We start from the raw sequence: 25,980 nt of genomic DNA, 5'->3' as shown, positions 1-25,980 counted from the left end.
TCTGTACAATGGGAATACGCAAGGATTTAATAAGATTCAAGCTGGAATAGTGCACCCCACCCGTGTACCATTCCTGTGCCCTACTGCACCCAGAGTGTGTAGGGGGTGACAGGAGAAGTCCTGCCTTGGGGTCCAGCCAGGGCTGGAGGCCCCAAGGAGCGGGGGAGGCCACAGAGAGGAAGCTGGTCTTGCCTTGGACAGCCTCAGCTGAGGCCGAGCAGAGCAGAGGGCCCTAGGCAGGGCGCCAGAGCAGCAAACACGACAGCCCTGCCAACCACCCTCACCCCCAGTGTGGAACACCCAGGGATCACTCACTGGGCACTCTGGTCTGGTCAGCATGGGCTCTGGACAGAGGCCCTTGCCTGGAAGGCCACTGGCAGAACCAGAATTGTCCTCAGCTCCTCGAATCCCCACCAAGCGCGCCCCCTGACCACCAGGAAGAGCCTTTATTTCTGCTTCCAACCAGAGAACAAGGAGGGGTGTGATCCGGACCCTGGGCTGTGGACGGGAGAGGGCAGGGGCTTGCAGTGCTGGCGGAGCTGGTGAGGCAGGAGGTGGTAGCTCGGCTCTGCCTACTGGGCGCCCGGGCAGGCCCAGGCCTCTCTCAGCATCAGCCCAGCCGCTCTGGGGCTGAGGCCCTCTCAGCTGTCAGAGCCCAGGGATAGCAGAATCTGGCCATGTCCTTGTCCCATCACTGGGTGCAGGGGCACTGGTCCTCAGAGCTGGCACACTTGTTGCCAGTGTCGTCTGGGACGTTCCCTGGTGCTCCCGGCAGATGCAGTGAGGAGGCTGCAGAAACACAAGGGCCTCCATGTTGATGGGTGATGAATTTCTGACAGGTCTGCAAGGAAACATGCGAGGGCGGGGCAGGCACCCGCGGGTGAAGTGGGGGAGGAGGTGCTGGGTGCTCGGTTCTCAGCAAGAGAGGGAGGAGGAGGCCGGTCTCTGGGAGCGAGAGCACCCCTGCCCCTGGCGTGGCCACCAGAGATTGGGAGGAGGCCCGGGGACCTCCCCAGAGCCCGCGTGTCACCGGTTACCCAAGGGGTGGACCCTGGACAGACTCGACAGAGGTTGAGGGGAGTCTGGGGAGAGGTGGGCGTTATGGCATGGACAGGCTCCTTCTGGGCCCAAGCTGCAAGGGGCCTTCGGACCAGCGAGGGCCGCAGCGGGGGTGGGGGAGGAGCTGACCTCTGGGGAGGAGGAACCAGCCGGCAGGGTGTCAAGCAGCCCTGGCCAAGGCTGAATTCCCTGGGACAGACCCCCAGGGGTCTCCAGGGGACAAAGCTGCCCAGGGCACAACTCACCCCTCATGCACCCTCCACAGAGGCCCTCACTGCCCAGCCTGCAGACCTGGCTCCTGGCTGACCCCTCTCCTGCCCACATCCCCCTCCCAGAAGCTTCCCTGGCTCTGGCAGCCCCTCGGCCTTTAACCAGGGCACCCACGCCAAGACAGGCACCTCCCACCAGGCTGGCCCATCTCTCCCGCCTCGCACCCACACCCTTACCCCGTCCAGGCCCTGGTGGGCAATGCACGCTTGTCCCAAAGGTAATGAATCGTGAGGGCGAGGGGAGAGGGGGCGGGACCGGGTGGTGAGGGGTGAGAACCGACGCGTACCTGTGTGCCAGGCCAGGGGCCACAACAGTGGATGAGGGGACCTCGTGTGCCGATGGGAGGGGGACGGCGACGGGGAGAGGGGCAGGCCAGGCAGCGCCTGAGCGCCGAGCAGAAGCTCACAGGGCGGGCAGATGGACGGTGCGAGCAGGCTGGAGGGGTGGAGGACCCGGCCCCCTGACTCCTCTCGGGACCCTACAGGCAGCGCCTCACTCACCGGCAGCAGCCTGGCTCTGGGCGGACCCCCTCTGGGCGCCCTCCGGAGGCCAACGCAGCTCCCCACTCTCCACGGCACCCGCCTCGCTGGGCTCCACCACGATTGAGGGCAGCCGCTGGCCCATCCGAGGGCCCTTCTCCCTGGCACCCACCATGGCCTGCAGGGAGGGTGGGCGGGGGTCAAGGCAACGCCAGGCCTGGGCTCCCCACTCCCTGCCACCCCTGTCCTGCACTGTCCACTGGGAGAGTCGGGGGCCCATCCCTCCCAGTCTTCAGGGCCAGCTGAGCACGTGCGCATACGTGCACATCCCCCAGAGGGTCCCGGCCCCTCCCCCATCCCACCGCTGGAGCTGGGGCACTCAGCACCTGGGATTGCGGGCTCTCCCTGGGGCAACACAGGACCCACCTGGGCTGAGCCCTTAGGCCCATTTCACAAACAGCAGCCTGAGACCAGAAGGCCAAGGTCACATGGTGAGCGAGCTCAGGGCTTTTGTGCATCCTCAGCTGTCTCGAGTATCCTGCAAAGCCCCTTCCTGGGGTCTTTCCTACTGGGACCTTGGCCTCCTCGGAGGAGGAGCTGGGAAGCTGTTGCCATGGCAACCTGAGTGACTTGCTCCAGGCTCATTGTTCAGTGCCCACAGGAGCCGTGCGGGGGCTGCCTCCCCAAGCTCTCCTGGTGCCCTCAGCATCTCCGCCTCCCATTCAAGGCCTTCCAAGGTAGAGGCCCCAGCCACCAGTGCCGCTGCACAGGCCTCCGGCTCGGCGCTGACGCCGTAGCAGCCCTGACTTCCCTGTACCAACCCACCTCCGTGCGTTTGCCTAGGCTGGTCCCCTTCCTGGAACTCCCCCCCCGCCCCCCCCCCCACCTTTTACCCAGAAGGAGAGCTGCTTGGTGCGTGTCTGTCTTCCCCCAAAGGTGCATCGAGGAAGGGCAGGCACACAGCTGGCAGGACTTTGCTAAATGGCCCTGAGTCCCCCCAGCAGAACCATCTGAACATGTGTTTAAATGCACTAGCTGGGTGGGGGCCCAGGAAACAGCATTTTAACAAAGTACCACAGGTGACCCTTAAGTGTGAAAACAGGCGTCACTAGGCTGGGACATCTGCGGAATCGGAGTGACAACAGAGCAGGGACCCCAGCATGGCCCAACGACTGGACCTCCAGCTGGCCTTGCCAGCCCAGGGGCTCCTTCCCCCTCTGGCAATCCCTCTCCCCCCATCCCACCCCGCCATTCTCCTTCCTGCCCTCCTCCAGGAAACCCTGCTGGTCCCCGCCCAGGGGCGCTCCTCTGCCCAGACAGTGGGGGAAGGCGATCCGGGCCCGGGGAGTTTGGTGTCCACCCTCCTCGTCCGCCCCACCAGGAGGGCAAGCCCAGGCTCCAGACTGGCCCTCGTGCAGCTCTGGCCTGGTCCGCCCACTCTGGTCCCTCTGCCCCCAACAATGAGAAGAGCCCAACTCCAGCACTTAGGATATCAGGACGGCACCCCTTAGGCAGGGACCTCACTTTTCAGCTCCATCAATACCCCCTGGAAAAGTAGCGCTAAGGGCAGGGGACCCTGGCATGGCCTCACCTGGCGGAGAGCAGACTGTCTTGGGCGCAAGCCCTGGGGCCCCGAGGTCTGCTTTGCAGATCAGACCCCCGTAGAGGAGAGCCGCTTCCCCCACCCAGATGGGTAAACTGAGGCATGCGCTGAGTCGCAGGCCAGGGCTCCAGGGTGGCAGACCGCAGGGTCCCAACTGCATACCTTTCCTGCCAGGCCTCCAGCCTCCTCAGCTGGGCTCAGCTCTGGCACGGCGGGCTGGGGGGCACTCATGCTGCTGCCACTGTTGGGCTGCTCGGAGACAAGGAGCAGAAACGGGGTGTCTGCTGTGGGCCAGATGCTCGATCCCACCCTCCTCCCGGAAGCTTCAGACGACTCCAGCCCACACCTGCCCCACCCCAGGCCCAGCACCCACAGCCCAGGCTGGACCTCTCTCACTGCTGCTCCCTGCCTGAGCCCACCCTCAGAGGGGGCGCTGAGGGACAGGTCCCACACGGTGTGCCCAGGCTGCAGTGGGGCGGTGGCAGGAGTGCCCAGTTCCTCCCTGAGAACAGACACCCTACACACCCAAGGCGAAGGGAAACTGACCTCCTGCCTGCATGTGGCCACCCCACTCGGGCCAGGCACAAGGGCAAGGGAACCCCGCCAGAGACCACACAGCAGGGGCTCTGGGAAGAGAGGTCCTGCCAGGACTCGTGGGCACCAGCCTCAGACTCTCCACCTGCACTGGGCCAGAGGCAGAAATGGGGGCGGGCTCTGGCAGGCAGACACCTAGTTGGGCGCTGGCTGGGGGGACAGCAGGGGCCACGTGCAAGGGGCAGGAGTGCTGGGAGGGAGGGCACTGACCGGCAGGCTGGAAGGCTTGTGATGCCCTGCTGGTCGTGGGGAGGGGGTCCTGCGCCCACCCAGCAGAACGGGAAGGCTGCCTTTCTGGGAAACGAGGTTTCTTTCAGCCAACACCCAGCTTAGGTCAGCTGAAGTCCCACTGGGACCCAGGGAAGGCTGCGAGGGGACCACACACTGCAGTGGGCATTCCAGGGCATACCCACCTGAGCCTCCACCCAATCCCAGAGCTTGTGAAAGCCCCTCCCCCCGGGCTGGTGCTCCCAGGTCAGTCCCTCCAGAGGAGCCCTTCATGGGGGATCCCATCCCAGGACCCCAGAACCTCAACTAGAGCCCGGGAGCCAGGACAGAGACCAGGAAAGTGGACTCAGAGATTCAGACAGATGCGAGAAAGAGCCAGAGTGACAGGCAGGAAAAACCCACTGGCCACGGAGACAACGCAGAGCTGATAGAACTGGAGAAAGAGAGATACAGAGAGAAGACAGACCCAGAGAGATTATGCGGATGGAGAAGGAGAGAGGAGGGGTGGTAGAGACAGGTGATAGAGCCAAGGGGGCAAGCAGGCAGCCAGCAAATGCCTCAGGGCTGCCACCCCGCGGCCCGGTGCCAGGGGCCAGTGCCAGTGGGGCATCTGCACACCTAAGGCTCCCGCCACCCACACCTCCCTCAGCTGCCAGGTGTGTAGGGCCGCGCACAGCCCCCAGAGATACTGCTCTTGCCCAAAGCCCAGCGCCTAGCAGCCAAGGGCTGACTGTGGTCCCCACACCCTCCCCTTCTCCAGGGAGCTCCGACTCAAACCCCCCCACTCGCCCCTTCCTCCTCTCCCACCCACGCCGCGCCTGGCCACCCGGGCTCCCCGCGGGGCCCGGTCCGGGACAAGGGTGAGGAGGGGCGCCCCTTGTGCCTCACTCACACTCACCCGCCCGCTCTGGATGCTCGCGCCGGGGCTGCCACGCCAGGCTTGGAGCTGCTCACCCCGTTCGCCCTCCTTGGCTCGCTCCCTCCCTTCCTCCCCGGCGCTCTCCGCCCACAGGCTCTCCCTCGCCCGGCCCTTCATTCACACTCACGCCCCTCGGCTACCGGCTACCGCCCCTCCCAGCTCCAGCTCCCAGGTAGCACCCCGGCCTCATCCTCCCTTTGACGAGACCGCATCCCCCAGAACCCGATCCTGGTCACTTGAGGCTCCCAGCCTCAAGTTTGAGGTGCAGGAATTCAGGGGGCAGAATTCGAGGAGGCCAGATACCTAGAGGACGCCCTCCAATTGGAAGGGGGAGTGAAGAGGACAAGGACTACACTCGAGTGTGAGGGCCAATGTGTGTGTGTGCGTGTGTGTGTGTGTGTGTGTGTGTGTGTGTCACTGCACCAGTCCCCTCTTCACCCCTGATGCCATTCCCCGAAAGGAACAAAACAGCCTTGGGACAATCATCTCATTCAGCCTGGTGGATAGGCCTGACACCTGAGGCCAAGATGCCTAAGCTCTGATCCACATAATTCCCCACCCTTCCACCATCCGGCACCTAACATCCACCATCATTTATCCAACATCCAACATCCATACAACATCCACAATCCACCACCATTCAGCATCCACTTATCCAACCACCGTCATCTACCATGCACCATCTATTCACGTCTCTTCTACCACCCAATCACCATTCAACCACCACCCAACATCGACCATCTACCATCCATTACCCTCCATCAATAAACCAACATCTGTCCCATCCACAATCCACCACCTAACTTCCACCATCCAGTTACCATCCATTCACTAGCCACCATTCAACCACCATCCAACCACCATGCATCCATCCATTCCCCACCACACCCACCATTTACCAAGCATCAGTACACCATGAAAATACCTACCCTTCAGTCCAACATTAATTCACCATCCATCCATCCACCACCTACATATCCATCATTCACTATGCAACAGCTTTCCATCAATATTTAACAACTATCTATACATCTACTGATGATTTATCCATTCACCGCATATCTGGCTGTGAATCATCAATCTACCATCTACTGTCTATTTATCTGAATTTATTCACCACCCAACCATTAGCCTCCAGCCAGCCAGCCACAATTCACCCATTCACAATTCAGTCACCAGTCATGCCCCCTCCCTAATCCATTCGTATTTCCATGAACCATAATCTACCATCCCCCACCCACTAGCCATCTACCATTCACCCACCTCTTATCCCTATTCACACATATCTATCCATTCATTGCCCATCTCACAATATCCTCTATCATCCATTCATCATCCATAATTCATTATTCATCCAAAACCCATTCAAGTATCATCTACCACCCATCCATATTCATCCATTCTAGAAAAACTTACTATGTGTCCTCTATGTACCAAGCATTATTTTAGGTGCTGGGGGTAGAGTAGAGAGACAGCAGTGAGCATTCATCCACCGTAACTCCTCCACCATCACAATCCATTCACCAGCCAGCCAGTCATTATCAGGGCATCATCCCCCATCCATTATTCACTGTTCATTCAATACCCATATTCATTTATGATCCATTCACTATCCATTTGCCATCTTCCTCCATCTATACATTAAACCCTCCATTTACAGTACACTGACCACCTACCATCCATCTACCATCTCTCTACCATCTTCCCATCCACCATTCACCTTTCATGCATCTATATTCCAAGATGTAGCCATTTATCATTTAGCCATCATCCATTCATCACCTAATCATCATCTATCTATCCAGAATCCACCCATTCATTATCTGTCCACCATCCACCTTTCATCTACACTTCCACAGTACACAAACCATTATCTATTGACCTAGCAACCATCCATTTATTTGCCATTCATGCACCATCCAGCCACCATTTACTTGTTCACCATTGATGATCCATCCATCAATCATATATCCATTCACATTCATCTACCATCTTGCCATCCATTCTCTACGGCTAGATCCTTCACAAGCGTCCACTTACTATTTATCCACCATCCATCCATACTCCCATGATTCATTCACCCAACAAGCATCCACCACCCACCACCTATCACCTGTAATGCATCCACTATCTATGGATATTCCAGTATCCATCAATCCATCAATTTAGTGTCCACATTCACCCACCCTCCATCGATCAATCTACAGTCTATTTATCTATTCGTCATCACTTAACTACCATTATGTAGGTACATCCACCATCTTCCTACCATATACCATCTAGCACCACTATCTACCATCCTTCCAGTACTTATCCAACCATTACCTATACACCATCCACCCAACCACACACATTCTGCCATTGCATCCATCACTCATCCATTAATTTACTTCCCATCCAGTCATTCATTCCCCACCAACCATCTATCCACTTAGTAACTTACCCATCCATCATTCTGAGATGCATTCATCTATTCCTTATATTCTTATGTTATCCATACACATAAACAGAAGTAAATCATTCTCACTTCTCTTTTTCCACCACCCATCTCCATCATTCACCCATCCACCCATCTTCTCACCATTCTTCTGCCCATTCATTCATAAACTAAGCATTTATTTATTAATAAATCTTAATATTAAACATAAATAGTAAACACTTATTACTCAGTGCTAGCGCTGGGTTCTGGGATCATCAAAATGAATAAGATCTCATCTATATTCACAGTCTGATGAATTCAGTCTGATGGTTCAAAAAAAGGGAAACATCACAATAGCCAAGACATGGAAACAGGGCTTCCCTGGTGGCATAGTGGTTAAGAATCCGCCTGCCAATGCAGGGGACATGGGTTCGTGCCCTGGTCCGGGAAGATCCCACATGCCGCAGAGCAACTAAGCCCGTGCGCCACAACTACTGAGCTTGTGCTCTACAACCCACGAGCCACAACTACTGAAGCCAGCATGCCTAGAGCCCATGCTCTGCAACAAGAGAAGCCACTGCAATGAGAAGCCCGCGAAACGCAACGAAGCGTAGCCCCCGCTCGCTACAACTAAAGAAAGCCCGCGCACAGCAACAAAGACCCAATGCAGCCAAAAATAATAAATAAATAAATTTTAAAAATATATATATATATAAAAAAGACATGGAAACAACCTAAATGTCCATTGACAGATGTATGGATAAAGATGTGGTACATAGTACTCAGCCATTAAAAAGAATGGAATAGTACTCAGCCATTAAAAAGAATGAAATAGGGCCTCCCTGGTGGCGCAGTGGTTGAGAATCTGCCTGCCAATGCAGGGCACACGGGTTCGAGCCTTGGTCTAGGAGGATCCCACATGCCGCGGAGCGACTAGGCCCATGAGCCACAACTACTGAGCCTGCGCGTCTGGAGCCTGTGCTCCGCAACAAGAGAGGCCGCGATAGTGAGAGGCCCGCGCACCGCGATGAAGAGTGGCCCCCCACCTGCCGCAACCAGAGAAAGTCCTGGAACAGAAACGAAGACCCAACACAGCCATAAATAAATAAATAAAATAAAATTTTAAAAAAATTGTTAAACTCCTTTAAAAAAAAAAAAAAAAAAGAATGAAATAATGCCCTTTGTAGCAACATGGATGGACCTAGAGATTATCATACTAAGCAAAGTAAGTCAGACAGAGAAAGACAAATATCATATGATATCACTTATATTTGGAATCTACAATACAATACAAATCAACATATCTACAAAACAAAAATAGACTCACAGATATAGAGAACAGACTTGTGGCTGCCAAGGAGGAGGGGAGGGAGGGAATGAGAGTTTGGGATTAGCAGAGGCAAGCTAGTGTATATAGGATGGATAAATGACAAGGTCCTACTGTATAGCATAGGGAACTATTATATATTCAATATTCTGTGACAGACCATGGTGGAAAAGAATATGAAAAAGAATTTATATATATGTATAAATCTGGGTCACTTTGCTATACAGAAGAAATTAACACAACATTGTAAATCAACTATACTTCAGTAAAATTAAAATTTAAAAAAAAAGGGGAATCAGGCCAGACAGAGAAGTGTCAGTGTCAAAATGCATACTGCGTCCAAATCTTGGTGCCTCCATCTTCTGGCCATGGAATGGCCGTAGCTCTTTGCACAAGTTTCCAAGGAGGAGGACCAGGGAGGCGGCATCACATCAGGATCAGCAGAGGCCTGATCTGGGCAAGGTGGCTGCAGCGTGGGAGACCTGATGATGTGGGTGAGAAAAGAGGTGAGAATGGGAAAAGAGGTTGGCAGATATGAGGCAAGGCTGGGAGTACCCAGCTAAGGGACTGGTCCCTGATGATGGATTCCTGGTGACAAGGGGGAGCTCTGGGGGGCAGTGCTTAGGCAGGCAAGTACCCCATTCAGCTAAGTTCTGAGAAGGGACCCCTCCCCCAATATACATACACTTCTTCATTGGACAGTACCCGGACCAGGACAGGGGCAATGCTGGGGCGGTCACTGTGGCTGCAACCGCACCCTCTCAACACCCAGGCACCCTTGTGTCAGGGAAGCGTGGGCGGGCACGCGCCCCTCCCACCACCCCATCCCCCCAAAGGCCATCCCACCTCCTTTCCACTTGGGCAGGATTTTCTCTCCCTACTTGTTAATGAGGGTGATAGCTGTCAAGCAAGGTGCTGCCTTTCACCCAAGATGTTAGCTGACAAGGGCCTCACGGCTCCTGGGGTTCGCTCACTCCTAATAGGGCTCTCAGGAAGTGCTCAAGGCCCTTGAGGCTTAAAGCTCTGATGGTGGAGCTGCGGCTGGGGACGGGGCGTATCTTTAAGGACAGGCCTGGAGGCCTGTATCTGAGCCCACAGAGTCCAGTCTTGGGGCCCATCTTTGCCTTCAGCCTCCGATTCTGCTTTTCCTCCTCCCTTCTGCCCTCCACCATGCGCCCTTCTCCACCGGAGACGGACAGAACTGGAGGCAGGAGCTGTGTGTCCCGGCCGCTCCCAGCCTTTGCTGTGTGCCGTTGGGAAGCCCTGCCCCTCTCTGGGCTTTGGTGTTCCTGCCAATGCAGTAAGAGAATGGAGTACCAAATGAAGAGTAAGGACCAACCAACTCTGATGTTCCCTGGCCCCGGTGAGGCTGGAGTTATGCCCTTCCCAGCCCCCTCACCTACACGCACCCTCCAAAGCTTGAATGGAGGTGAGGGCAGCGCCCGGCTGGGGGTACTCAGAGCGGGTGGAATCCTGGCTCTGGGCCAGGAAGGTTTGCTCTTGGCGCCCTCTTGTGGCGATTCTAGAGTAAAACACCGCAGGCTCCCGCGAGGGCCACAGCAGAGCAAAGGGAAATTCAGGTGTTAATTTGAATGTGAGCACCTCGGTCCTATACTTTGTCCTCGCGTGCTGATCCTTTGTGAGAGGCAGGTCCAGAACGGAGTCCCTCTGCCCTTGGTGGGCTGCTGGGCGGAGGGTCCTAAGTAAATGACCCCAGGGCAGGAGTGGACGGGCCCGGGGGGTGGATTGACAGCGAGGGAAGAGGGAGGTCTGGCTGGAGAAAACATCCCACCCCTACCCCTCTAGAACGAAGGCCCTGAGGCAGGGATTTTCAACCTTTGCTCCAACACTAAATCCCCAGCCCCTAAAGATTGGTTGACTGCACAAAGTTTCTGGACATTTTTCTCTAATGTAAATAATCAGATTTCAGAGTTTTAAAAATGCCATAATAAGAGAATCACACCCAGAAAGCACGGGCGAGCAGGTGTGCAGAACACAGGTGCACGGCGCCCTTCCCAGCGTCTATAGGATCCCAAGAGCCGCCGGCGTTGCCATCAGCCCTTGAGACCTGTGATGTGCTCCGCCTACGCTGAGCGCCGCGCCGGGACAAGCGCGGGGACAAATCCCGGAGGTAGTGGGAATCTGTCCTCCCGGTGAGGCCGGAGTGGGGAGTGGAGAGGGACCCGGGCCTGCCCCCAGACCCGAACCGCCCTCCTTGACCCGCACTGCCGCTGCGCTGAGTCTGAAACGGGGACCGGGTGGATTGGGGTCCTGAGACAGGGCGTCAGCTGGGGTGGGCGGGCCGACGGCCAGGAGGCTCCAGGGGTCGGGGCTGGGCGTTCACTGCTTCTCTCGAGCGCCCCCTCCTGGTCCGGGCGACGCCCGCCCGCTCGCCTTCCTCCAGCGCCCGCCGGCGACCAGACGACCCTGCGCGGGCGGGAAGCTCGGGGGCGCCCAGGCCCTCCGCCCCACTCCTCGCTTCCCGCGAACCCCGACCCAGGAAAGGCAGATTGAGGGCGGCTGGCCTGGGAGCCTCGCCACTCTCCCCTTGGACGTGGGCGGCCCGGAGTCCGTCTCTCGGTCTCCGTTTCTCCGGGTCTCCGGCCCTCCCTCGGGCGGGGATTCCGGTTGCAGGAGCCAGAGAAGGGGAATCCAGTTGACCTTCCTTCCTCGCTCAGCGCCGCCGCCTGCAGCCTCTACCCCAGGCACAGCCGGAGAAACTGGGGCCCGGAGAGAGCGGGCTCGCCCGAGAATGGGAGGCGGAGCCGGACGGGAACCGGCACCAGGCGCCCCGCGCGGCGCGGACACCCTGCTCTCTGGGGGAGGAAGGGGCTTGCTCCCCATTTCACAGGCCCGAGGCGCTCGCTCGCCACCCACCCCCACCCCCACCCCACCCCCACTGCACCCCGCGCAGGGAGCTCAGCTCGGGCGGAGAGGGGAAGGGGCGAGGGGTCTGTTTCCGCCGGGCCCGGCCCTGGAGGACAGGTGGGGATGGAAGCGAGAGAGGCAGCCCAGGTGTAGGGAGAGCGCGGCGGGCAAGTGGGGCTGCTGCTGGGATCCAGCGCCGGTGCCACCGCAGAGCTAACCGAGGCAGCAGGGAGGGAAGGGAGCTGTCCAAGGCCACGGCCGCAGAGGCCACCCGGTCATTCCCGCCACAGCGCTCCGCCTACCATAGGGGACAGTGTTGTCGCTTGCCCTTCCCTGTGCCTCACCCCAGCCCTGCCCGATGTGCGCAGGGAGAGACTGGGGCTGGGCAGGGCTCATGGTCCTGAGTTTTTTGTTGTTGGTTTTTTTCTATTTTTGATTGATTGGCTGCGTTGGGTCTTTGTTGCTCCTCGGTGGAGCTGCGGCTGGGGTACCAGGCGCGAAGGGGTAGGGAGGCAGACCTCTCACCGCACCTCCATTTAACACTGTCCTCGCGGGCTTTCTCTAGTTGTGGCGAGCAGGGGCTACTCTTCGTTGCGGTGCGCGGGCTTCTCACTGCGGTGGCTTCTCCTGTTGAGGAGCACCGGCTCTAGGTGCACAGGCTTCAGTAGTTGTGGCACGTGGGCTCAGCAGTTGTGGCTGGCGGGTTCTAGAGCGCAGGCTCAGTAGTTGTGGCACAGGGGCTTAGCTGCTCCGCGGCACGTGGGATTTTCCCAGACCAGGGCTCGAACCCGTGTCCCCTGCATTGGCAGGGGAATTCTTAACCACTGCGCCACCAGCGACGTCCCTCATGGTCCTGAGTTTTAATCTCTAAAGCCTCCTGAGGACGCGCCCACTGCCAGGAGCAGAGGGCAGAACCCAGCTGGCCAGCCTCGGAGACACCCCAGGTCTTGCCCCACGTGGCCGCCCCACTAAGCTGCAGTTCCTGTTCACAGAGGTGGGGACAGATTGTTCTCCAAGACGCGCTGGTAAATTAGCAATGCCTGTCCTGAGCCCCTTTGTGTAATAAACATAAAGTTTAAAATATGTGCCCTTTTATGCATATATATGTTTGTATGGCATTGAAATGTTCTGAAAGTACACCAATATTCTAGCTGAGCCTGCATTGCACTTACTGTGTACAAGGCACTGTCCGGTGCTTTGCCAAGCTCACTTAATCTTGGAAACCTTGTGAGGATGGTATATTATTATCTCATTCTAAAGAGGAGGACACCGGCACAGAGAGGCTGAGGAACTTGCCCAGGGTCACAGAGCTGAGAGGCGGGGCTCGGGTTTGAGTGGGCACGTGAGACCTGCTGCAAACCACTGCGCTGGGCTGTCGTTTTCGGGGTACCGGGCGCGAAGGGGTAGGGAGGCAGACCTCTCACCGCACCTCCATTTAACACTGTCCAGCCACACCCCAGCTGGGGCCCGGCCAACCCCGCGGGTCCTCCAGACCTCACCGCAGCCCTGGAATCAAGGGCGGTTAACTTCTGTTCCCGGATACGGGCTCAGACACTAAGACTCAGAGAGGGCTCCCAGCGCAGAAGTGAAGCTGGGACTCGAGTCTTCCCGGCCCCTCCTGCCTTCCAAGGGGCGCCCCGGAGTCCTCCCTCACCCCAGCCCCCCACCCCCGCCCCGGGGGCGTCGAGTCCCTGCCAGACGGACGGGACGGATGTTAGGCCCTTGGACGGCGCAGAAACTGCCCGCTCCCCGGCGCCTCGCGTTTAACCGATTCTCGGGAGCTGGGCTCTAAAAGCCCCCGCGTGACTCTCCTGCGCGCCTGGGGGCAAAGCCCTGACGGCCGGCGAGGCAAGGCCCGACCTGAGCAAACTCGAGGTGGGCGGCCGGTGGGGAGCAGGAGCGGGGTGTGGGCGGGACGCCCTTCCGGGCTGCAGCCCCGCCTGCGGGCGGGGCGGGGTGGGGTTCCCGGCCTGGAGGCCCGGCGGATGGTGACCCCGCGCGTCAGGGCTGAGCGGTGGGGCCTGGCATCCCGGCCCTGCCCGGCTTCTGTGCCCGGGAGCTGCCAGGAGGTCGCCAGCCCAGGCCTGGACAGCCCACGCCCGCCACACTCTGCCCCGGTCCCCGCAGCCCCGGTCTCCTCGCTCCCACCCCACCCCTACCTCCGGCTGGTCCTTCAGCCGCGCGGCCACCATTTTCTCCCGCATCCGTTCACCAGGCCCCCAAGCGCGCAGTGCGACATCCGCCGTTCCAGGCGCACCTCGCCAGCGGGAGCAGAGGCCCCCAAACCCCGCGCCCCAGGGCCGGGCGCTCTGCGCCGCTCCCTAGTTGGGTGGGAGGGTGGGGAAAGGCCGGAAGAACTGCTGGAAGGGGCGACCCAGGCGGCAGGCCCTGCGGGCAGAGGCCAGGCCTCTAGACTCCCTGACCCTGGAGAGTCAGTGGGGGGCCGGAGCCCTGGGTCTTGGAGGCTGATTTAGGGAGATTATCCTCTGAGCTCTACGGGCGGGCGGCACCCGGGGGAGGTGGGGGAGCTGGTACAGGGTGATGGAATGGTGGGTTAGATCCATGGTAAGATTAGCAGTTCTAATGGTGATGGAGACGTGAGCTGTGAAGTGCCCTCGGTGCCCACCCTGCGCATTCTCTCACTTAATCCTCAGAGCCTTGGGAGGTGGGGATCCTTATACCCTTGCAGCAGATGAGGGATAATTTGCTGACAGGTGTAATCATCCCTCGGGCTCAATCAGGTGAAGCGGGGACTGGCCCGGCAGTCGGCCTCCCTCCCCTTCTCACTCAGCCCTGGGGGACTGAGGGGAGTAGGAGGGAGGTGAGTGCCCGCCACAGCCCAGAGCAGAGGCCCTGGAGGGAAAACAGCCACCAATGGTCCCCAGGCTTCAGCGTGCAGCAGAATGGCACGGAGGCCCCTGCCCCTGTGGGTCTGGGGTGCATTTGTAACAAGTCCCCAGGGGTTGTGCTGCTGGTCGGGTCCGGGGACCACACTTTGAGAACCACAAGGTGGAAGGGTGGCCACAGGGACAGGAGTGTCATCAGTCTGCCTCTTCCAGGCCTCCTCTGTCCACACACCAAACAGGACATGTCAGCCTTGCAGGCTGTGCTCAAGGTCAATGCTCAGACCTCGGCTGGCCACACAAGCTTAGACGAAGCCCCAGCTCCTCCATCAGCTCCCTGTGTGCCCCTGGACAGTCTCTCACCCACTCTGAGCCTCAATTTCCTCATCTGCACAGTGGGTAGGAGGACAAGGCTGTGTGCAGATAAGCGAGGGGCCATGTGGAAAGTGCTTGGCACGCAGAAGTCACTGGGGTTGGTATTCCTTATGGAGTTACTCTTTCTTCCTGGGAAGAAGACACCAGCCTGGGTTAGAAGGAGGCCCCTGCTGCTTTGAGGGAAGGTGGCACAGTGGTGGGCCAGGGTGCCTAGGCTTGGAAGCAGGCCCTGCCTTTACCAGCAGTTACTTTGCTTCATCGAGCCTCAGTTTGCTTTTCTGAAAAAGGGGGCGATTCCTGTCCCTGCCTCGTTGGGTTCTCAGCAGATTAGTCTGTAAAGAGCACAGGGCGCTTAGAGTGTTTGCAGTCTTTGCTGCAAAGCCTTGATGTCCTCCCCGAAGCCCCCCATCCCCACCCTACGCCTCCTCCCTGACTTCCTGGTCCAGCCGCCACACCAGCAGCAAGTAATTCCCTCTGGCAGCAGCACTGTAAACTGTGGGAGGGGAAGTCCTAGGTCAAGGGCTCAAAAAGGGGACTTCCCTGGTGGTCCAGTGCTAAGACTCCTTGCTCCCAATGCAGGGGGCCGGGGTTCAATCCCTGGTCAGGGAACTAGGTCCCACATGCCACAACTAAAGATCCCGCATGCTGCAACTAAGACCCGGCACAGCCAAATAAATTAATTAATTTTTTAAAAAAGGGCTCCAAAGGGTCCCCTTATCCCTGAGGCAGTGGGGAGCCAAGGAAGGCTTCCAAGCAAGAGAGAGATGTGATCAGAGCCAGGCTTTGGGAAGACGCGTCTGGCAGCCAGTGGAGGATGGGGGAGACTACCAGGTAGGGGAGGGCGGCCGGGTGGGGATGAGGCTGCATCGGCTGCATCGATCGCCGCCTCCAGTCTCTCACCTTCCATTTTAATCGCTGTCAGCAGCTACTATCTGTTAGTGGGACTGGGACGACCTGCATTAATGTACCCAGTACGACTGCAGGTCACCATGACCTCGCTGAAGTCTCTCCGGGACCCTGCGATGGAGGGTCTCCATCTCTCTTTCAGAGGAGGAGCTGGGGGTCACAGAGATGGGCCTCGGTCTAGTCCTCTCATCCAGCCCTCAGAGCATCCCACGTGGGCAGCTGCTGGATACTGCTGGGTTCAGTGGTTTTGGATGCAGAGAACATTCCAGGCAGCCACGGGGCGTTTCGCACAGGGACATGAATGGGGCGGGGATCAGGAGTGCAGGGCTCACAAACTTGCAGCCAGGCCTATGCCAAGGTGCCAAGGTAACGAGAGGCCGCACACTCGAGACAGGACCGTCTGACCTCCCCTCGCCCGCTCCCCGCCGCTGCCCTCACTGTGGGCTCCCTGACTCCTTCCTTCCTGCGCACACGTCTGCGGGGGCACTTTCTTTGTGTCTGACCTTGGCAGAGTACCCGCGTGCCCCTGACCTTCAAAGTTCTCCACGTTGTCAGCTCGGAGGCTGAGAAAGCGGAAGAGAAACACTCCTCAGGAAGAACTGTGGCCTAGGGAGGCCGGCAGCAGGAAACCTCAGGAACCACTATCAGGGGCACAGCGGCCGCAGGACCCAGGCAGCGACTGTCAGGGAAGGTGGAGCCGCTTGGCCTATCAGCTGAGACCCGGCCACACACGTCTAGGCCTGCCCGCCTCTCCGCCATTCCACGCTGGCTGCCCTCTGTTCCCGCTCTGTGACGGGGTTTTCTCTACCTGGAAAGCCTCACAGAGCTCCTTCCTTTTTGTTCACTTCTCAGCTACAGTGTCCGCACTGTAGAGGCCTCCCCGTGTCCCCCATCTGGAAGGCAGGCACCGCCCTATCTCATTACCGTGACCACTTTCTTCCAAGCCCTCATCACTCTCCAAAATTCTCTCTTTCTACTCCCCTGTAATCTGTTCCTGGACCAGAGTGGACGCTTGGGCAACCATCTTGGCCGCTGCTGTATCTTCGGCACCTGGAACAGTGCTGGACCTGTATCATTTTTTAATGGCTACATGGAACTCCATATTTTGAAGGTACCATCATGTATCTATCTGTCCATTGATGGACATATTAGGTTTTCATTATTTTAATTGGAGGTAACCAGTTCATGAATATTACTGTACACAGGACTGCATTGGGCAGAGTCCCAGCAGGGGCACACGAAAGCGGGGAGATCCAGGAAAGCATAAAATGGCTTATTTACTGACGTGTAAGCAGGATCCCGGGCACTTGGGGAGGGCTGGGGGAGGGGGGTCCCAAGGCTGACAGCGGCAGGGAGCTATTACCACCTATGGGGGGAGGGGCAGTGGGAGGGAGGGGTGGCCGGAACCTGGGGGCAGCTGTTTCAAGGAGAGGGGCCTGGAGCAGGCCGTGGCTGCAGCGATGGGAAGGGGGAGGTGGGGACAAGATACCCGGCTCGCTCTCCTGAGCTCCGCCTCCCATGGGTACAGCCCATCTGGGGCACAAAACAGGCAGAGAAGGACGGAGAGTGGACCGGGAGGGGCACCCACGCCTCGGCCTTCAGCATCCACCCCTGTTCAGTGGGGGACATGTGCCCTCAACACCCACGGCACACGATGCTGCATCAGCCTCTGCTCGTCCTGGGTGATGGGCAACCGGGGAAGCAGCCAACCCGAAGCCGGAGGTGAGGGGCATCACAGCGCTCCCCACATAAGGTCGCGAGGGTGGAGCCGGGCAGGTGAGAAGGAAATAGCCCCCAGGGGGCTTGCTGGGCCAGCGCCTGCTTGCAAAACGTCCTGCAACCACTGAACCCTGGGTCAGCCCAAGGGATGACCCAAACTTTTGTTCCTTCAGGACCTGAGCGCTCTGTGGGCCCATCATTAAGGAACTCCCTTCCTTTTTCCCAGTGAGAAGAACCACAGTGAAAACCCCGGGCTCCACATGTAGTCCACCTGGGCCCAATGTGTAGACTCAATTCAACTTCCCTATGATGACTGAGATCAACATCCCCTTCTATGCCTGCTGGTTCAGTGGTATAAGGAACCAGAAATAGCCCGTCGGGGGAGGGGACAGCCTCGGCTTTAATTCATCGGAAGCATGACTGTGTTTCCTGATGGAGGCATTCCTTTCTTGGACACTAGCCCAAGGTCACAGGAAGGAAAGCAAAAATTCCTCCAGTGCATTCTTTCTTTGGTGTAATCGTGGGAGGGGCCACTCCCACCTCCATTGCTTGGTTCCTGGACCCATGCGTTTGGGCTGTGGGAGAATGACACCATATAATGCCTGCTGGGTCAAGGCATACACTACACCCTGGAGAATAGCACTTGAACCTTGCAGGGTGTTGGCTCTCAACCAGCACCATAACTAGTCTTCGACAGACCCTTCCGCCATTCTCCCCAGCCAGCTGCTTCTGGGTGATGGGGCACATACATGCTAAGTCCAGGGAATTTCATGGGCTTGAGCTCTCTGCCACACTTTCTTCATCAAAAAATGGGTCCCTTGGTGGTCCACTGGCGGCCCAGTGGTTAAGACTTTGCCTTCCAATGCAGGGAGTGCGGGTTCAATCCCTGGTCAGGGAGCTAAGATCCCACATGCCTCGTGGCCAAAAAACCAGAAAACATAAAACAGAAGCAATATTGTAACAAATTCAATAAAGACATTAAAAATGGTCCACATCAAAAATCTTAAAAAAATAATAAAATATTAAAAAAAAAAAGTCCCTCAGTCCAAGGCAATGTTGCTTCAGTTGCCATGGTGATGGATAAATAAAGCATTCTCTGAGTCCACAAATGGCAGTGTCGGTAGAAGCAATGCGGCTGGAAAGGCAAGTCCTGACCTGAAATATACAAGGGCAAATCACTGTGCCTTCCATGATGAAAGAGGTCCTATATCTCCAGGCAACTGCCTGGTCCCTCTGGGGAATGGCACCATATTAGGAGCTCAGCGTGGGTCCCTGCTGGTGACAAGGTGGGCTCTCAGCCATAATGGAAACCAAGTCAGCCAGACTGAGGGAAGTTTGTGCGACTGAGGCCCTGCGTAGCCTCCATTCCCGCCTCCTCGGTCACTTGTACGTGGATCCGTTGAGCAAGCACTGGGGCAGGGGAGGAAAGAGGCTGACGTTCTCAGAATAGGTCATCTCGTCCACTTGACACGCAAGAGCTTCCTCCATGGTAGATGTCCTTTGGTGAGTATTTATTCTCACTCTGTGCCCATTCTGAGAGCTCCATCTGCTTGCCTTTCCCCCAGATCTCCTAGAAAAAGTATTCTTTCCAAGTCTCTAATCAGCTGGCCAACCTGTTAGCCACTGCCCATGAGTCAACATAGAATCAACATTTTTGCCTTCTGGAAGAATTTCTCTTCACTATGGTCTTTCAGGGCTTCTTCTGAGTGTGTCTGTAAAGCCACAGCCATCCATCTCTGGCTGGAGTCACCACCCCAGGCAGACAAATCTTTAAATCAGGCACACACCTTTTCATCCTCTGTTGACTGATCACAACACTTCCCATGAGGGCATAGCTGTGGGTTTAAAAGAGTTGGTAATACAGTAGGAGCAGGTACCATGGAGTCTAAGTCACCTACTCAGGAAGCTTCCTTGTTCCTTCCAGGTCTGTCAGGGACCAGTTTCATTTTACAATGGAATGCTGTGTGCATGTCCATGTTTAAGATTTAGTAGATAAGATAACATCTATTTTATGATGGACAGCTTGAGTCATAGTTTCTTGGTATCCATGGCCAGGCATTGTCTCCACTTAGATCCAGCAGCAAGCCAGGAGCTCCCTTTGAAATGGAGAAGAGTTGTTGGCAGAAGAAGACATGGCCTGACTCCAAAACTCTGGGTGCACACACAGTGATTTTCCTATTGGGACTTGCTCCACAGAGCACCTCTGTCTGCCACACACACTAAAAACAACAGGTTCTGCTGAATCATGGGGTTTAAGTGGCAAGGCAGCTTGCATCAAAGCCTAGACCTGATGAAGAACCCATTTGTTCTCTGGGTTCCACTCAAAATTAGCAGTCTTAGTGGGTACCCAAGTAGTAAACGTGTCTATAAAATCCACAGAAACCAATCAGGCAATGGACCTCTGTCTTCATGGTGGGCCTTTGTATGTCTGAAAATGTCTTTATTTCCACCTTCATTTTTGAAAGATATTTTTGCTGGGTATAGAATTCTAGGCTGGCAGTTAATTTTTTTCTTTTGGTACTTTAAAGATGTTGCTCCAATGTCTTTTCATTCACATAATTTCCAATGAGAAATTTGTTGCTCTGCATGTAACGTGTCTTTTTTCACCCTCTGGCTATGTTTTTTCTCTTTATCACTGGTTTTGATTATGATGTGCCTTAGTATAGTTGTTTGTTTTTTGGGTTTTTTTTTTTTTTTGATGTTTCTTGTGCTTGGGGTTCATTGAACTTCTTGGATTTGTGATTTATGGTTTTCATCGAGTTTGGAAATTTTTCAGCCATTATTTCTTCAATTTTTTTTTTTCTGTCCCTCCTCTTTCTTGCTCTTCTCCTTTGGGATTCCAATCCGCATACTGGACCACTTGATATTGTCCTACAGTTCACTGATGTTCTGTTCATTTTTTAATTCTTTTTTTCCTCACTGTTTTATTTTGGATAAGCTCTATTGCTATACCTTCAAATTCAGTAATATTTTCTTGTGTAATGTCTAACCTGCCATTATTCCCATACAGTGTGTTTTTCATCTCAGAAAGTGTAGTTTTCATCTCTTAAAGTTCTCTTAGGTTTTTCAAAAATGTCTTTTATGATTCTATTAAGTTTTTAAAAAAATTTATTTACTTTATTATTTTCTTTTTTGGCTGCATTGGGTCTTCATTGCTGCGCGCAGGCTTTCTCTAGTTGCGGCGAGCGGGGGCTACTCTTCATTGTGGTGCATGGGCTTCTCATTGCAGTGGCTTCTCTTGTTAGCGAGCATGGGCTCTAGGCATGCGGGCTTCAGTAGTTGTGGTATGCAGGGTCAGTAGTTGTGGCGCATGGGCTTAGTTGCTCCGCGGCATGAGGAATCTTCCTGGACCAGGGCTCGAACCCATGTCCTCTGCATTGGCAGGCAGGTTTTTAACCACTGCGTCAGCAGGGAAGTCCCTCTATTAACTTTTTGAACATGTGGAATACAGCTATAATAACTGCTTTCATGTCTTTCTCTGTTAATTCTAACATCTGTATAAGTTCTGGGTTGATTTTGATTATTTGCTTATTCTCTTCATTATGGGTTGTGTTTTCTTGCCTGTTTGAATGTCTAGTAGTCTTTGATTAGATACCAGACATTGTGATTTTACCTTTTTGGGTGCTGGATATTTTTCTGTTCCTATAAATTTTCTGGAGCTTTGTTCTGGGATGCAGTTAAGTTAGTTGGAAACAGTTTGATACTTTTGGGTCTTGTTTTTATGATTTGTTAGTAGGCAGATCTGGAGCAATGCTCAGTCCAGGGCTAGTTCCCACTCCCAAGGTATAACCTTCTAGAGAATTCTGCCCAGTGCTGGTGAATTAACAAGTTTTTCTAGTCTGACTGCTGCAAAACAACACTATTTTCAATGTGTGTGAGCACCAGGCACTATGCCTGGTTCTTTCCCCAGCCTTGGGTAGTTTCTTTCTACACAAGTGCTAGTCAGTATGCTGTTGGGTACTCGGGGGGACCCTCTGCTGATCTCCTGGGTTCTCTCTCTGTGCAGCTCACTCTTCTCTGGTACTTTGTCCTGAGCCTTCCAGCTGCCAGACTCTCAGCTCTGCTTCCTCATCTCAAGCAGCCCACGGGGCTCCACCCCAGTCCCCCCTCCCTGGATGGGCAGCCATAGGGATCACTTTTGTTATGGTGGCTGAGGGATCACAGTCCTTTGTCATCGGGCTTCTAGCAGCATGAAACTCGTTGTTTCATGTATTTTGACTATTTTCTTCACTGTTTCAGGTAGGAGGGTAAATCTGATCCCCATTACTCCGTCTTAGTTGAAAGCAGAAGTTAATTTGCATTTTCCTGTCAATAAGATTGAGCATATTCTCATATATCTATTGATCCTTGGTGTTTCTTCTTCTGTACATACCCTTGTTCATATTATTTGCTTGTTTTTCTTTTGGATTACTTTCATTTGTTCTTAATGATTTGAAAGGGCACTTTTTAGTGTAAATGGCAGGACCCTTGCTCACACTGGTTTAAAGAAAAGAGGAAATTTTATTGTTTACGTAACAAAATACCCCCTGCTCCTTCTGTCTCTAGCAGGAACTGTGGCTGTTGGGGTGACGTCCCACCATCACAACATGGGCTACGAAGCAAGGATCAGCCACCTGCAGCCTGTGGGCCAAGTTCCTTTTTTGTAAGTAAAGCTTTTCTGGGGCACATGCTCATTTGTTTACATATTGTCTATGGCTGTTTTCATGCCGTAACAGTAGAGGCAGAGACTAGCATATGAAAAACCTAAAATATTTACTATCTGGACCTTGGCTGAAAAAGCTCACCTGCCCCTGGTCTAAAGCAAAAGACGAGAAATTCTCTCTCCCAGTTTTTTTTTTTTTTTAAATTTATTTGGCTGCGCCGGGTCTCTGTTGCGGCACTGGAATCTTAGTTGCCACGTGTGGGATATTTAGTTGCAGCATGAAGACTCTTAGTTGTGGCATGCGGGATCTGGTTCCCTGACCAGGAATCGAACCCGGGCCCCCTGCATTGGGCCTGTGGAGTCTTAACGGCTGGACCACCAGGGAAGTCCCTCTCCCAGTTTTAGTATACAACATCCTAAAGGAGTTCACCGATTGGCCTGGCGTGAATCATACGGTGCCCCTGATCTGGGGTCGCTGTGGGTGGGGGGGAGATGGAGAGCTGACCAGCCGCCTCGGGTGACATGTCCACCCCCTGTGGCAGCCCCTCTAGGATTTCATGAGCAGAGTGGAGCCAGAACAAAGACTTACGGGGAATGGGGTTCAGGGGACAGGGGGTGCCAGGCAGACAAACACCAGACTGTCCAGCAAAGGGACAATGACCTTTGTCTGGTGTCCATGTACAAGGGATTGCTCAGTGAGCTTCAAAAGCAGCCCTCCATTTGGGGGCACAGTGGACTGGGGATGGACTCCCAGCCGGGAGAGAAGACTCACGAGCTGCTTTGGAGGCAGAGCCAGGAGTGTGCTGCTGCGTGGGGACCTGCCTGCTCTGGAACATGTCAGGGTGAGGGGTGCTTCCTGTGGACAGACGTGAGCTGTGTGGACAGATGTGAGTTGCATGGATGGGTCATCTTAGGTCCTGTCCGGTGGTCTCCATGGAAGGGCAGAGGGTCCCCTGCAGGCACCAGATAAAACACCCACCCAGAAAAGTGATACTGCTGCCCAGAAGAGAGAATATCAGGGAACTGTTGGGGAGCCTGTGAATGTTCCCAGGAGAGAGGGGTCAGCCTACACTTTGCCAGACCAGAGGTGAGGCCATAGCCTTCCCCAGTGCCTCTCCGTTCCTCCTCTCTGGCAGCCACTCTGGGTGGGTGGAAGCAGGGCCGAGCTAGCTGAGTGGCTTGCGGAAGGAACGAGGGAGACTGCTGAGCACAGCCCCCTTTCCCCAGGGTTCATCCCAGGCCCTAAAGGGCCCAAGGGTAAGATTTAAAGTTAAATCAGGTTCAAAGGTTTGACTCTGTAGACCTGGACACTCTAATTTCTGAACTGAGATATTGTTTGTGACTCGGTTACTGTATGTTGTACATGTTTCAGGGTCTGAGGCTAAAGCTAGGCCTAGTCTGGCTTGCAGTGTTGCAAAGACCAGAAACCCACCATACCAGCCTATGTAGGAGGAGTTTATTGTAAAGATACTGTTATGGACTGAATGTTTGTGTCCCCAAAATTCATATGCTGAAATCCTAACCCCCAATGTGATGTTTTTAGGAGGTGGAGCCTTTGGGAAGTGATTAGGTCATGAGGGTGGAGCCCTCATGAATGGATTAGTGCCTATTTATAAGAGGCCAGAGAGCTACCTCTTTCCCCATGTGAGAACACAGAAAGACAGCCCTCTGTAACCAGGGGTAGGGCAGTCACCCAGAACCAGACCATGCTGGCATCCTGACCTTGGACTTCCAGCCTCCAGAACTGTGAGAAATAAGCTTCTGTTGTTTGTAAGGCACCCAGTCTATGGTACTTCGTTATAGCAGCCCAAAGTGATTAAGACACAGAGGAACCTCATGGATGCCTGAGGACACTGGGATTCCCTGGTCTGGGGAACACAAGACACTCTATCCATCAGCTGGCCACAGAGCCCCTAGTTTTAGAAATAAAAACTCTAATGCACAATACCAGCTACCAATATGTGAGCATGTAAAGCAAGCCAGGCACTGTTCAAAGTACTCTCTGGGTATTAACTCATTTAATCCTTCCAGAAACTCACTGAAATACTGGGGTAGGTCCTATTATTATTCTCTTTTTACCTCCGAAGAAATTGAGGCACAGGAAGATTTCTAGTATTCAGACTAATGGGCAAGACTCACAGGTATCCACTTAGGCAAGTGCTAAGAAAAACTACAGGGTGAGCTGGGGCCTGATCCAGCCCAGGCAGTTAGGCAAAGCTGCCCTGAAGGGACAATCCTGAAACAGATTGGGGCTGAGCACACAAAGTGAAGAAGGTGGTCAGGGAGGGGCATCCAACGTGAAGGGCTTGGCAAGTGCAAAGGCCCTGAGGCAGGAGGGAGCAGGAATAGTAGAGGAACAGCAAAGAGGCCAGTGAGACTGGAGTCAGAGACTGAGAAGAGAGTAGGGACAGGGCTAGAGGGCTGAACAGGGCCAGGCGACTCTGCTGGGTCTGAGCATGAGAGAATATACTGTGCAAATGCAGACACAGTGGGAATGAAGGACGTTGTTATATGTACACTGGGACAAGGGTAAAAAAAGGGGACTGTCCCAGACAAATTCAGACGTTTGATCACCCTACTTAAAAGCTAACATGAAGAATTTGGTTTTAACTGTAAAATGGCCACATGGGCTGCTCGGCCTTTTTTTTTTTTTTAAATTGAGGTATCATACACATAAAGTGCATACATATTTAGAGTACGGTTTGATTAATTATGTACAGACCCATATACCAAGATGGGTCTGGTCAAGATACAGAATGTTGCTAGCCCCTCAGTTCATAATCCCCCCAAAGTATCCTCTAGTCTGACCTCTAACACCAAAGATTGTTTTTGCCTGCTTTTAAAAAACTAAGGTATAATAGATATACAGTGATATGCACTACTCTTAAGTGTACAGCTTGAAGAATGTTCCTTTTATGTACTCCTGCATAACCATCACCAAAGCCAAATTACAGAACATTTCTAGAGGCCCAGAAGGCTCCCTCCTACCCTTTCCAGTCAATACCTCCCACAGAGGTAGACGCTATTGTGATTTTCTCTCCATGAGCCAGTTTTGCCACAGGTTCCTTTAGTGTTCCATCTTCAAACCTCTATCTGTCCCCTCATCTGCTCCACCTGGCTGCCCTGCTCCTACTGAAGCTCCCCCCGCCCCCGCCTCCCTTTCCCAGGTTGGGGATCCCGAACCCTGCATCCTGGCTCCCCAGCCCTCGCCCACCCCCATGGGCTCAGTGACCTCCCACGAGTTCTAGGCCGCCCCTCCTCTCCCGACGCCAAGGGTTTATTTGGGTGGAAGACATTCTCCGTCACCCTCCTTCCCCCGGCACACGAATAAACCCGCAATCTTGGTATAAGCAGGGACTCGCTAGGCAAACCCAGCCTGGAGACAAACAGCAGGCCCCTTCCTACCAAACTGCCACCCCAAGGCATCTGTTTGCGGGGAGGGGAAGGTGGGCAGTAGAGTCTGAAGCGGCCACTGCGGGTGCATCACGAATTCACGGGGCGCTGGGTAGCCCGCGGGGGCGCCCCTCTCCAGCAGCCCCCGCCCTGTACGGGCCTCAGTCTCCCGCCCGTCAAGTTAGAAGAAGGCCGCCTTTTCCGTAAGGCCGCTCCCAGCCCAGATGAGACCCGGTTTTAAAAGAGACGGCCGAGGCTGCCAGCGCTGCGTCTGCGGGACGGCCCTCGACGCTCACGTCAGCCCACCGGCCACGAAGCCCCCAGGGACGCCAGGGC

General features: G+C 55.1%; 1 protein-coding gene across 2 annotated transcripts; it reads right to left on the bottom strand.

Annotated features, from left to right (window-relative positions):
- Positions 1-626: 626 nt before the first annotated feature.
- Positions 627-11,572, bottom strand: LBHD2 (LBH domain containing 2). 2 transcript variants are annotated; one of them, XM_036844154.1, is made up of 6 exons: positions 11,119-11,572; positions 10,501-10,580; positions 9,233-9,380; positions 3,574-3,660; positions 1,830-1,986; positions 627-789 (listed from the first exon to the last, which is right to left on the bottom strand). In XM_036844154.1, exons 3-6 carry the CDS (start codon positions 9,323-9,325, stop codon positions 692-694), a joined length of 435 nt encoding a protein of 144 aa, XP_036700049.1. In that variant the 5' UTR covers positions 9,326-9,380; positions 10,501-10,580; positions 11,119-11,572; the 3' UTR covers positions 627-691. The 2 variants fall into 2 exon arrangements, with proteins under 2 accessions (XP_036700049.1, XP_036700050.1); XM_036844155.1 differs by lacking the exon at positions 10,501-10,580 and adding an exon at positions 10,298-10,420 and having other exon boundaries at positions 10,860-11,173.
- Positions 11,573-25,980: the final 14,408 nt, after the last annotated feature.

Source organism: Balaenoptera musculus, chromosome 2 (genome assembly GCF_009873245.2).
Source record: "Balaenoptera musculus isolate JJ_BM4_2016_0621 chromosome 2, mBalMus1.pri.v3, whole genome shotgun sequence".
NCBI classification, from domain to species: Eukaryota; Metazoa; Chordata; class Mammalia; order Artiodactyla; family Balaenopteridae; genus Balaenoptera; species Balaenoptera musculus.
Note: the sequence above shows the minus strand (reverse complement) of the source record. Positions and strands in the feature narration are given on the sequence as shown.

Excerpts from the sequence above, each read along its gene's own strand:
- LBHD2 (XM_036844154.1), bottom strand. The coding sequence starts at position 9,325 with ATGCCGCCTCCCTGGTCCTCCTCCTTGGAAACTTGTGCAAAGAGCTAC. Across the intron at positions 1,987-3,573 it reads CTGGAGGCCTGGCAGGAAAG|GCCATGGTGGGTGCCAGGGA; the intron begins GTATGCAGTTGG and ends CCCTCCCTGCAG. Across the intron at positions 790-1,829 it reads CCAGAGCCAGGCTGCTGCCG|CCTCCTCACTGCATCTGCCG; the intron begins GTGAGTGAGGCG and ends GTGTTTCTGCAG.